Source organism: Phalangium opilio, unplaced genomic scaffold (genome assembly GCF_054372755.1).
Source record: "Phalangium opilio isolate 3A_F unplaced genomic scaffold, DU_Popi_V2 ptg000042l_1, whole genome shotgun sequence".
In the NCBI taxonomy this organism is placed as follows: Eukaryota; Metazoa; Arthropoda; class Arachnida; order Opiliones; family Phalangiidae; genus Phalangium; species Phalangium opilio.
The window spans coordinates 3,831,051-3,844,591 of NW_028324166.1; the positions used below are offsets into that span (position 1 = coordinate 3,831,051).

At 36.9% G+C, this 13,541-nt stretch overlaps 1 protein-coding gene across 1 annotated transcript; it reads left to right on the plus strand.

The window, feature by feature from the left end:
* Nucleotides 1–6,117: 6,117 nt before the first annotated feature.
* On the plus strand, nt 6,118–12,018 carry LOC149678467 (uncharacterized). The gene is made up of 9 exons (XM_089835872.1): nt 6,118–7,173; nt 7,241–8,149; nt 8,230–8,324; nt 8,940–9,027; nt 9,092–9,253; nt 9,621–9,771; nt 9,850–10,064; nt 10,631–10,880; nt 11,525–12,018. The coding sequence occupies exons 2-9, from the start codon at nt 8,090–8,092 to the stop codon at nt 12,016–12,018; spliced, it is 1,515 nt and encodes a 504-aa protein (XP_089691998.1). The 5' UTR covers nt 6,118–7,173; nt 7,241–8,089.
* The last annotated feature ends 1,523 nt before the right edge of the window (nt 12,019–13,541 follow it).

Consider the following 13,541-nt stretch of genomic DNA (forward strand, 5'->3'; position numbering starts at 1 on the left):
TCTAAGACAAGGAATAGTCTCTGTTACTGAAGTCTTTTTAGTTGTTATCCTCAGCTCTTTGTCAAGTAGAACTTTATATTTGAGACGAATCAGACGGTTGTTTTTGGAACAGGTGAAAAATTAATTTCCTGGTACCCCGAAAAATTCTGATTACATTTTAGATCTTGGGTACCGGGGTTCCCATACACTCTGCTAGAGTCCCACCCATATTGTCACAAATGAAAATGTTTCAAACCTTTCCACAGGTACAATATATCAATGGCGAATTCGTTAGACTATGGCCGTTATGTAAATGGAACTTTTACAGGACTTATTGGACAAATATTACCAGGAGTTCATAATAACCCCCCTTCGGGGGGGAAGTATGAAACTGGCCATAGAGCTAATGGTAAAAATCGCGAACAACAAGATTCTGTCGTTGCGCATAGAAAGGATTAGCCTGTTTATGGACATACAACCTTACAGTATATCGTAGTGGTATCTATGCTCCTTGGTTTTCGTTCCAAAACTTCCGTTGGCAGGGATTTCCGTCAAAAAGAAAAATGGCGATATGGTGGACGTAGAAACACGTTGCAATTCTTATATTAAAGATACTGCGAATAAATTTGTCCAAACTGTTTTAATTTAACCACGGAATTCTCACTCACACATATCACAACAAAACATTATTGACGATCGTTTAAATGTTTTGTAGAAAACTAGAAACCCCGACTAAAAGCCAACTTCTTAGCCAAGGCTTAATTTACACCGTTCCGACAGAAGCAGACGTGAGCCATTTTCGCTCCTACAATCACAAGATAAAAATAGTGCGTAAAGCGGAAGTGTGGAAGTTAATGCGCGTGGGCGCTAAAAAATGGGGTAACTATTTCTTTGGGAGTTAAGCGGTGTATGAATCCGCTGAGCTTTACGGTGAAACTTTGTTGTTACGGGCTTTTTAACCAGTTTCGTACTTCGGGTTATTATGAACTCCTGATATTACGTAATGTAAGTTAATTTCGAAAGTGTAATGTTTCAAACCTGTTTAATCGTAATCCACCATAGGAGTCAGATATTTTTCTAAACCCTCTTGGTCCCAATGAGAAATATTTGGATTTTGCTGATATTACAATGCCAGTTTGTTATGACGACTGGAAAATATTATCCACGGAAATGAAAATGGACACGAATAGCTTAATTGGATCTTCATTCATATTTTCAAACGAGGTAGTTATTATCATAATTTATTTAGTTGCCTAGAAATTATTCTTTTCTGCTGGTTCGATGTTCTCAATAGAATTTTCGTTCATTATTATTGTCGAAGATTTCATGATTATTGTCAGAGATTTCATAGATTTTGCCAGGGATTTCATCGTTTTTCGTTAGGGATTTCATCGTTTTTTGTCAGGGATTTCATCGTTTTTCGTCAGGGATTTTATCGTTTTTCGTCAGGGATTTTATCGTTTTTCGTCAGGTATTTTATCGATTTTCGTCAGGGATTTTATTGTTTTTCGTCAGGGATTTTATTGTTTTTCGTCAGGGATTTTATCGATTTTCGTCAGGGATTTTATCGATTTTCGTCAGGGATTTTATCGATTTTCGTCAGGGATTTTATCGTTTTTCGTCAGGGATTTTATCGCTTTTCGTCAGGGATTTTATCGATTTTAGTCAGGGATTTTATCGTTTTTCGTCAGGGATTTTATCGATTTTCGTCAGGGATTTCATCGTTTTTCGTCAGGGATTTTATCGATTTTCGTCAGGGATTTCATCGTTTTTCGTCAGGGATTTTATCGATTTTCGTCCGGGATTTTATCGTTTTTCGTCAGACATTTCGCGAAATAATTCGAAATCGAGTCTGGGATTTGTATAAATGTCGAATCCATCCGCTGTTCCCCAATTTAATTTATTCCATAAAAATGTGTAACTGTTTATTTATTATAAGGTTTGGATTTATATTCTTGGATCAATAATATTATTCTACATATCTTTAAAAACCATTCAACGCGTCTCTTTGTGGATGAGCAACGCTTACAAAAATAAGTGGCGCATCAAGGACATTTTTTTGCAAGAAATCGCCGTCCTATTACAAAATGGTATTTGACAGTTAATAAAAACAAAATTTACTGTACCGTATTAACAATTGATGTTTCTGTTGGTAAATTTCAGGAATTTACAGTTCACCATTCACAACGGAAAGGATGTTTTGGGTTTTTTGGATGTTCCCTTCCGCTGTTCTAACATGGACATGCTATTCTAGTTTGCTGTCATCTCTAACGATTCCGCAATTACCGAAAATTTTAGAAACATTCTCTGATGTCTTAGCTAACCCTCAAGTATCGCTTCTAATTGTGGATAACAGCCCGGCTTCGTTAGAAATGCAGGTCAGTTAACTTTTTATAATTACAGCGTGTATAATTGAATCAAATCTGACAGACAATACCTCCAACTGTAATAAATGTAGGTGGTCCTTTGTTCTTCCGGGGAGGGAGGGAGGGGGGCAGGTACAAGATTGAAATTCGGCCAATAGTGTAGAAAATTGAACAAATAACCAAAATAAACCTCCCTGAGTCAGGACGCAATTAAGAGGTTTTTCTTAAATAATTAAATAAATATAATTGACTAGTTGTTTTCACGCGGCCAACTGTAATAAATGTAGGTGGTCCTTTGTTCTTCCGGGGAGGGAGGGAGGGGGGCAGGTACAAGATTGAAATTCGGCCAATAGTGTAGAAAATTGAACAAATAACCAAAATAAACCTCCCTGAGTCAGGACGCAATTAAGAGGTTTTTCTTAAATAATTAAATAAATATAATTGACTAGTTGTTTTCACGCGGACATTATTCCATAAAGAAGGGTTTTTAAGTTTCTGGCCACCATTTAAAAAGATGGCAACAAATCGAACCCAAAAGACCATTCAGCCGGTCTATAGGTTAAAGGAAACCAGTGTACTAAGTATTTATGAAATCGGTTGAAACGCGCGGACTTTGTTGCATAGAGAAGATTTTTTACATTTCTGGGCGCCATTTGTTAAGATAGCGGCGGATTGGAAAAATCTTTCTTAGTACGCGCCTACTACTTATGAGTAACGTTCCTGCAAATTTTCAGCCTTGTAGGGCAAGCGGTTTGGGCTGGGCGTTGATTATCAGTCAGTCAGGACTTTGATTAAACCGAACTTCTTCATCAAACTCTTCGAGACTGTATACATTTAAAAAAATTTAACTCGACAACATTACCTCCCTTGCCTGACAGGCTTAACAAATTGTGAAAATATATTCACCATTTTACAGACATCTCTTTCTGAGGAAGTTAGGGCTGTCTGGAAGCATTCACTCGAAAACCATTTGGTACAAACAATGGAAAATATGAATATGATGGATATATTAGAGTCGACCAGAATGGGCGAGACAGCCTGTTTATTGCCTGAACTGACAATGTTTGAGGGTTTTCATAAATTTGGAGTATGCGAGGAAGTGAAGGACTTGAGAATGTCGGATAAAGGCGTCGACATTGCAAACGCCTATATGTACGTCATTAGGAAAGGCTTGAAGCCGACCATTAAAAACGCCTTCACTTTTATGTAAGTATGTTCCACGTCCGTGGGGTTTTCGTTCTAGTAAAAAAAATTATTTTAAAAATAAATTGATGTATTGAAAGTTGGGCTATAAAAGGGAATGAGAAGCTTCGTTTCAAAAACCTATGATTTATATAACAAAGGAGAGAATTAATTTCAGTGAATTCAAAATTATCAAGCTTTTAATTCTCCGATTTCTGCTTATTTGGCAATATGCATTTGAAAAAGCTTCATTTTCAATACACCACTTCGACATTCTGTTGCGCGCATGCCCGATGCCCCGCGCTCGAAGCGCCGCAAGGGGAAAGACTAGAAACTGCTCTTTGTTACCCCTACTAGCAAAAGCGCAACCCCTCGCGGTTTTTTTCCCTGCCCATCTTAATAAGTACTAGTTCGCAGTAGCCCGCTGTGGCGCCCTAGGTAATGTCAAAGTGGTGTATTATTCGAAATCCTCTTTTTATGAAAGGCTGAAACGTTTCCCGTAGTCTAACGTCACAGATATATTTTTCACGTGAGATGGTGCCACTCTCTCCGCTATCAGACCCAGAGTTTAGGCTAGCGAGAAGCTCGAGACGCCTATACGATTCCCGAGCTTTTTTTCCTCGCGTCATAGTGATGTCATGAAACGGAAAAACAAGCTCGATAAGACAAAATTGTTGATATATCGAAACTGACTTTTTGTGATTTTTCAATGGATTTTAAAAATAGAAACTTTGGTTCAAATATATTAAAAAGTTGATATTTTGAAAGTAGAGACTTGAAAGTGTAACATAATACCACTTTCGGGGTAAAATATGACATGAAATTGTTTAAAATTCGCGCTACTTCGTCAAAACCACGTTTACACTAGATAGTTTCAAGCAGTTTTCTAGTGATTTAGAATGGTTGAAATGTAACATTTTGCGGTGAATTGTCTATTTTCTGGTGTGAACGCGGTTTAAGAGGAAGTAAACGTCACTACTCTGGTACTACGTGATTTGTTGAGGCTACATTATGAAAAATTGGCAGAAAACGAAGTTATTACGCTTGGCTTATTCGCTTTCTCATATTAAGTATTTTTAACCTTTTAAGTAATAAATTTTAATTGGATTTCAATTATAGATTATATTCGTTTACGGAATCAGGCATATATCGTCATTTAAAGATGCAGGAATCAGATAAAGGTCGACAGTGTGTTCCCAAAATCACTCGTGATGAGAGCCTAAAACCAATTTCGATTAGCAACATTAGTGTTGCCATGTGGATCCTTTTGATTGGTCAATGTTTAGCACTAGTAATGCGTAGTAATGCTGTTGTTGCAGACTTTAAAATCGACTGTGCAGCGGGTCACCACCCCACGCGAGTGAAATTCACTTGGATTTTGTCTTAGAAATAAGGACTCTTTCAACTATTCTTTGCACCAGTGACCTCTAGCATCTAAAATAATTAATTGGGCCTTTGGACCAGTGTCTCTACACATCGTAGCATAGCTTTCACGTGTTTATACTCTCAACAGTGCTTGGAGATGTAGTTCCAATTTCCCAAGTGTCATAGCTATTCCCGGCTCAATTAACAGCCGGATGTAACGCATATTTGGTTGCCTACTTTTAGGCCTAGTTGGGAATCCATATTACGTTAGCATTGTACATATCCATGCAGAAACCAAAGTCAAAGTAAACTTTGATCCTAGAACAATATTATACATCTTGAGTTCAGTTGGTGAAGCTAGGTTGAAAACTATTGGTAATTCTTAAAGAACTAAACCAGCCTTATTAAACATTTACGCTCTATTTTTATTCAAAGTACTAGAAGAAAACTTGATTTTAATTACTGTTTTCTCGAACTCCGCAATTTGAAAATACTAAACCACTTTAATTAATTAACTATAACTTCCGCTAATTCTTTTAATGGACTTTATTAAAACACCTGTAAAGTTTCAAGAACAGAAAGCGAAACTGAAATATGAGTTATCACGCACGTGCTGATCTAAATGAGTTGAATTGACGTGATACGTTTGGACAACGCGTCACCTATAATTAAAGCACTTCGTTAATTACGACTACTACAAGGTTTTCATGTTTAGAACGATGAAAATTTTTTAAATTGTGCCTAGTGATCGTGTCGCGTGAGGTATTGTCAACTCGCCGTAATATAATCCTTGGCAAGCTTAGGTTATCCCTCAGAAGAGTGGGAAAGTTTGGTCAGATGTTATTGCGATGTGAAAGTTCACCTCTATAAATTCAAACCTTTATAGATCTGATAGCATACGGCGTGTAACGAAAATTTTACATTTTTTGAATAATAATAGCATAATATAACCAATTTAAACCAGTATTTCTAATATTTATCGTAATTTACGTAAGTAGACCATGAAGTTAATTAATTACAGTGGGTTCTATGGGCGATTTTGAGCCCAAAATGTTCTGTAAAATTTTGCCTCAAGGGACACCTTAAACTATAATTAAGATTAAGATTAGAGTGTTTTACGGAAGACCCCTTAAACTTAAGTAATAAATTTAAAAACAACGCATACCTAGTTATCACATTTAAAAAGGCACATCAAATTTGGTAGAAATCGCTCGATAAGTGGGTTAAATATTTTTTACAAATTTCGACCCAGACAAGAAGTTAAGCTAAATAAAAGCGTACAATAATTATGTTACGTTTTCCAAGTCACGCGCGTGTTTAAAAGCCACAACACGTACTCTACCCGCTAAAAGTTTATCGTTGCTGATGTGGAAAGCATTTTTATTTTGTTAATATTTACTACAAAGTTTTTACGACAACAACTTTACTAAAACTGAAACGAAACTCCGAAACTCAAAAACATCAGTATATCTTAAAATGGTGTGTGAAAACTGTTTTCGAAGTGCCCCTTGGTTAACTGCAAAAACAGATGGGGCAAATTGATTTGTAGTCTCCTAGAAAAAAGTAGATTTCAGCACGATAAAGAGAGCGGAATCAACAATAGCAGTGCTACCAGATACTTTTCAATAAAAGGCTTGAGAAAGTCCTTGTAAGCCCTAATGATTAGTTAGGGTTTTAGTTTACCCAAGATAAGCCAATCACCTTTCTTAACCACGAGTTAACAAGCCAATACTAAACAGGTGATCAAATAATGTTTCACGCACTATGTTTTAGAGGATAAAGGGTTTAGTTTAAGGCAAGATGGACCGCTGACTTTCTACGATTTACCTTCGTTACACGTATTATATTTAAACAAGCCATTCACAATTCTAGCACTAACAACATCGGTTAAATGAAGCAATGTGTAGTGAGAGTAGTTCAGCAAAGTGCCGGGTTTTAATCTGTCGTTTAATCAAACTCAAAATTTATTTACAATGATTACAATGAAAAAATTCGTGTGACTACGTAACCCTAACAAACGAGTCGTATAAAATCATTTGGCATCAATAGGATCACTTAAAAAAATTACATCGATTAAACCACGTTTTGTTAAGAAGGAAATTGGGACTCGACACAATGAGAACTAGTTCATATTTCTTAAAATGATGGAACCGGCCTTGCCCGTAGCCTTTTTTCCTTACGACGATGGTGCCAAAATAGTTGCGCATAAAAGCACCACCAAGGAACAAGAATGAGCAGAAAGAGGGCGGGAAATAGCAGAAGGGAAAATAAATCTTACGTGGTAAGCTGCATGAAGCTGCGAATGAACGTGAAAAGGTACTCCTAGTTTTAACCATACATTGTTCTAGTTATTGTAGTTCTTTTCCAAAACGTATTAAGGCTGCCATTATAATGACGGTAAGAAGTTATATTCGAGTGCCACGAAGCGTGTAATTGCCAAAAGTAATATAGCTAGGGAAAAAGTACCACTTTTGCAAGAAGCGATATCTAGTTTACAAGGGAAAAGGTAAAAAAAAAAAAATTCGCCACATTTCCAGCTTTATCTCTAGTCCAAACGTATAGTAGGTCCGGAGTTAATCCCCGCCTCTGAATTACAACCAGCATCTCATTGGTTCTTGAAAACTTACGTCAGCGCGACGCGAATGACGAAAATTGTGTATTTTCCGACTGAGGAGAGGCGAAATAGCTCGGCCTCCTTTTACGTCCCCCCCTTGTATTTTGAAAGAGGGACTGGGACTACGGCGCGCGAGTACTTAGGCATCTTATATCTTCTCCCTAGTAAACTAGATATCGCTTCTTGACTTGAACTTATAATTGAGTTAAGTTAGTCATAAATCTGAAAAGTTTAAAAGCGTTACATTTTCCCACAAAAATATAATTGGTTTTTGGAAACGTTTCATTCTGAACTCTTATTTTAAGTATAAGTGGTTAAAGAATATTAGCAGGGTTAGGATTAACAACGACCGTGCATGGTGAGGTGAAAAGGAAGGTCAGTGCACCGAAATGCCAGCTTTTAGAAAGAAGAGATGCTCCAAATTAATGGGAAGAAGCTTTCTTCATTTTATTAAACATTGATGACCACGCAATGCAATCGAACGTGTTAAATGAAATCATATAATGTTTAAAAGAAATTTCACATCGATAAGAAAATTAAATTTGCTACTCGAGACTGAACGATTTAATAGACATTTCTTGAAATGAGGGAACTCAATTCAAAACCACTTCCGTCGGATTTCGTCAGGTTCATAGCCTGTCAGGTATTGATTTCTTTATAAAATTAAAAAATCTAGTTTCGCTAATCAAGTTATTAATCGAGCTGCTAAATCGTATCTCATAGGTGCCGTTTTACTTTGATTTCGACGATGAAACGCAGCAATACGTTGGACACTTGGCTACAATCTTCAATGCATTTGTTAAAGTATATTCTTTTCAGTAAGTTATTACTTGGTAATTAATGTGTTTGAAGTTTGTCTATAAGCAAAGAGAAAAATACGAGTTTCATTGTCTATCACAAGACTGGGGCAGGGATGATGTTGTAGAATTGGAAATCTGAGATAAACAGGCACGTTAACTGTGGAACGGCTCAGGTCCGGTGACCGCTAAAAAATGGGGGAGGAATGCTCGTAAAAACGGTGGATGGTCTACGTGATTCGTCTGACGTAGACCACCTGCCATTTTTCCGAGTATTCCTCCCCCATTTTCTAGCGGTCACCGGACCTGAGCTGTTCCACAGTTAGCACGCCTATTTCTCTCAGATTTCGTATCATTGCTCATAATTCTTGATTGGAGGGGGGTGTTTAAATCATATAGAGTAGTACTGGGAGGGGAGGAGTTACAGGGACGTGACGTCAATATTGGTATTCTAAATTGTATGGCCTGAGCTGACGACTTATGACAATATGGGCGCCAAAACCGAGGAAAGAGGAAGGGGGGTGTGACGTCACGGAAGTGTTCGTAGTAGCAGACCGAAAAAAAAACAAGTCGAGGTGCTACATTCATGTCCCTCCCTTATTGTCCCATGTGAAAATGTTTCAAACTTTTCCTCAGATACAACATATCAATGTCGGAATCTTTAGATTATGGCCATTATCTAAATGGAACTTATACAGGAGTTATTGGACAAATATTACGTAATGTACGTTAATTTCAAAAGTATGTTGAATAATGTTTCAACCCTGTTTTATCGTAATACACAATAGGAGTCAGATATTTGCCTAAACCCTCTTGGTCCCAATGAAAAATATTTGGATTTTGCTGATATAACAATTCCTGTGGGTTACGAAGACTGGAAAATATTATCCACTGAATTGAAAAAGGGTACAAAACGTTTAGGTGGATCTTCATTCATATTTTCTAATGAAGTAAATATTATCATAATTATTCTCGACTGGTCCCATATTCTTAATTAAATGAAGGGCACCGGTTTTCAAATATTTTTCTATGATTTAAAGCGAGATTTTCTTATGGATTTTATTTTGAAATTTCATAATTTATTTGAAGGAAAAGTTCAGGTAACATAATATTATGCCTTAAAAGAACATCCTTTTTCTAAACATAACAGGATATGTATTGACAAATAAATCAATTAATTCTTCTTATAAAATAATTAGCATTTCCACATGGGTTAAACCTCTGGGATTTCTTATAAATGTTGGACCAGTCAACCATTAATTTCCTTTTTTTCTTTTTAAATGTACAATTGTTTTTCTATTCTGATTTTTTTTGAAGGTTTGGTTTTACATTCTTGGATCAATATTATTTTTCTACTTTTCCTTAAAAATCACTCAACGCGTTTCGTTGTTGATGAGCAACGTTTTCAAAAATAAGTGGTGCATCAAGGACATTTTTTTGCAAGAAATAGCCGTCCTATTACAAAATGGTAGGCCTACTTAACAGTTATCTACAAGAAAGTTTCTGTACTGTATTAACAGTTGATGTTTCTATTGATAAATTTCAGGAATTTACACTTCACCTTTTACAACGGAGAGGATGTTTTGGGTTTTTTGGATGTTCCCGTCCGCTGTTCTTACATGGACATGTTTTTCTAGTTTGCTGTCATCTCTAACGATTCCGCAATTACCGAAAATTTTAGAAACATTCTCTGATGTCTTAGCTAACCCTGAAGTATCCCTTCTAATTTTGGATAACAGCCCAGCTTCGTTAGAAATGCAGGTCAGTTAAGTTTTAAACTTTTGACAATAACAGCAAGTAATATAGAATCAATTTTGAAACATAGTTATTATTGTGGTGTAATTGGTATTAGTTATTATCAGAAGTAAGATAAGGGACTAGAAGTAAGCATTCGTAATAGATCCTGGCACTAGTCAACAAATTTGAGGATTTTATGCCGCTTTCATAGCGCCTACACTAGAGAGAAAAAATTGGTCGAGTTCCAAAAAACTTTCCTACCACCTTCCTCTCAACCTAAAGCCGCGGAACACGTACGTGGGTGCTTGAATCTAGTTCGGCCGTCTACCGCCGCGAGCGTCTCACGTTTTGGAGGAGAAATTCTGAAACCGCCCCCAGAGGGCCAACCGTTGGTGTGTTATCAAGAATATTCACTTTCGCCAAGTGAAGAATTTGGTTACCTCGATACTTCTAGCCCCTTATCTTACTAGTCCCTTAACCTCGATACTTCTAGCCCCTTATCTTACTAGTCCCTTATCCTAATTTTAGTCGAACCCAGTCCTTGTCTGACAAGGTTTACAATAACTGCAAATTTATTCACCAATTTACAGACGTCTCTTTCTGAGGAAGTGAGAGCTGTATATAAGAATTCACTTGAAAACAACATGGTAATACCGTATGAAAATGTGGATATGATGAGTATATTAGAGTCAACCAGAATGGGCGAGACAGCCTGTTTATTGCCTGCACTGCCGATGTTTGAGGGTTTTCATAAATATGGAATATGCCAAGAGGTGAATGAATTGAGATTATCGGATAAAGGCGTCATCGCAAACGCCTATATGTACGTCATAAGGAAAGGCTTGAAACCGACCATAAAAAATGCGTTCACTTTTATGTAAGTATGATACACATCCGCCTGGTTTAGGGACCTCCCTAGTTTCTACTCCATGGTGTAGAGGATCAGCACCCTGTATTACCTTTGACCTTTCCCTAAATATGAAAGGGTCGACTGCTAGTGTTAAACAGTCAGTCAATATCCACTACTAAAATGTAGTAGTTCGCCCGAGCTTAGGGCTTTGATTGGACTTCATCTTCATCTTCATCTTCAATAGTAATTATCATTTAATTTCTTTAGTTGCAGTAAATACAAGTCGGTATTTAATTATTATTTTGTTTAATAAAAGTATGAATGAGCCTAAGGTACGAGAAGTTTATTTTTAGTATTAGCCAAGGTTTTTATGGCCACGTGGGGCGAGTTTGGAAATCTCCCAAGCGCGGTTACACCATGCACTTTTACAGTACACTAGACAGTTTCAAACGTTTTCTAGTGATTTGAAATGGCTGAAATATAACATTACAGGGGCCAAAGAGGGTAGAAAAAGGGAGAGTAGAAGCCTTGGCTGGAGTGTTCTAGCTTTGAAAGTTTACCTCTATGCTTCCGGTGTGCGCACGCATCTTTCTCTGCCCTCTTATTGGTTGAAATACGGAGAACCGGATATTAGGAGGAAAATATAACACGGTTTCTGCTGAACATATGAAGACGGTTTCTGCTGAACATATGAAGACGGTTTCTGCTGAACATATGAAGACGGTTTCTGCTGAACATATGAAGACGGTTTCTGCTGAACATATGAAGACGGTTTCTGCTGAACATATGAAGACGGTTGCTGCTGAACATATGAAGACGGTTTCTGCTGAACATATGAAGACGGTTGCTGCTGAACATATGAAGACGGTTGCTGCTGAACATATGAAGACGGTTGCTGCTGAACATATGAAGACGGTTTCTGCTGAACATATGAAGACGGTTGCTGCTGAACATATGAAGACGGTTGCTGCTGAACATATGAAGACGGTTGCTGCTGAACATATGAAGACGGTTGCTGCTGAACATATGAAGACGGTTTCTGCTGAACATATGAAGACGGTTGCTGCTGAACATATGAAGACGGTTTCTGCTGAACGTATGAAGACGGATTTAACGAGCCATGACTAATAAGGTCGTGCAATTTCTCTTCGTGCAAAAATAGTAGTTTAAGAAGTTTGTTTATTTGAGAAGGAATAGTTAAGAAGACTTGGACTGTCTGTTCTTACAGCTCAAATTGTGGTTCAGATAGATCGCTGACGCGCTGATCGAGTTTCATTGGTTACGCGCATCCTTGATCACTCTATTTACAATTCAAAATTAAACTGGCATTAGCCTTAGCTTATTTACTACTGATGATTACAATGAATAAATTCGTGTGACTTTGTAACCCTAACGAACGAGTCGTATAAAATCATTTGGGATCAATAGAATCACTTGGAAATAAATCTTACATCGATTAGTCCACGTTTCGTTATGAAGGAATTTGAAACTCAATACTATGAGGTCTAGTTCATATTTCTTAAAATGAGGGAACCAGTCTTGACCTTTAGCCTTTTTTAATTACGACGATGTTGCCAAAATAGTTTATCGTAAAAGCATCACCGAAAATGACGAATGAACAGCAAGAAGGCGGGCACTAGCAGTAGGGAAGTAAAATCTTGCGTGGTAAGCTAAAGCTGCGTGTGAATAGGGAAAATTAGTCTAGTTTCAACCAATGATTGTCCTAGATAATTTTGTTCTTTTCGAAAACTTACTAAGGCTGCAATTAAAATGTCGTTAAGAGATTAATTACGAGTCTCACGAAGCGTGTAATTGCAGAAAGTAATATAGCTAAACAAAAACGTACCGCTTTGGCTTATAATTGAGTTAAGCTAGCCATAATCTGAGAAGTTTATAAGCGTTACCCCTTTCCGCATTATAACACACGGCAAAAATATAATTAGTTTTAGCAAACGGTCGACTTTCTCCGAAATCAATTATTAGTACTAGAAGTAGAAAAATATTTTCAGCTTTCGAATAAACAACGATCGTGGTGTGTTGGGAAGAAAGCTTTAAGTGCAGCGAAATGCCAGGTTTTTAAATAGGAGAGACTCGAAATTAATGTGAAGAACCTTTGTTAATTTTGTTAAACATTGAAGACCACATATTGCATTCGAAAGTGTTAAATGGAATGATATTATGTTAAAAACAATTTCACATCGATAAAGAAATTAAATTGGGACTCAAGACTGAACGATTTAATTGACATTTCTTAATTAAAATGATGGAATTCAGTTCAAAACCACTTCCGTCGGATTTCGTCAGGTTCATAGCCTGTCAGGTATTGATATCTTAATAAAATTCCAAAATCTACTTTCGCTAATCAAGTTTTTAATCGTTTTAAATTGTATCTCATAGGTGCCGTTTTACTTTGATTTCGACGATGAAACGCAACAATACGTTGGACACTTAGCTACAATCTTCAATGCCTTTGTTCAAGTATATTCTTTTCAGTAAGCTGTTTTTCACTGTTTTAACTATAAGGAGGGCAAGTTCTCTTAGAAAATCAGCTTGGGAATGGGATTTTAGTTCCTTTTGCTAGAGATGAAAAGCAAAAAATTATATTGGGGAAAGTATTATATCAATAACTACTAATAGTTAAAAGTAAAACT

What these genes read in the sequence shown, in the direction of transcription:
- LOC149678467 (XM_089835872.1), top strand. Translation starts at nt 8,090, where the DNA reads ATGAGGGAACTCAATTCAAAACCACTTCCGTCGGATTTCGTCAGGTTC. An exon ending in TCAGGTTCATAGCCTGTCAG is followed by an intron (nt 8,150 to 8,229) that starts GTATTGATTTCT and finishes CGTATCTCATAG; the next exon opens with GTGCCGTTTTACTTTGATTT. An exon ending in CAGCTTCGTTAGAAATGCAG is followed by an intron (nt 10,065 to 10,630) that starts GTCAGTTAAGTT and finishes ACCAATTTACAG; the next exon opens with ACGTCTCTTTCTGAGGAAGT.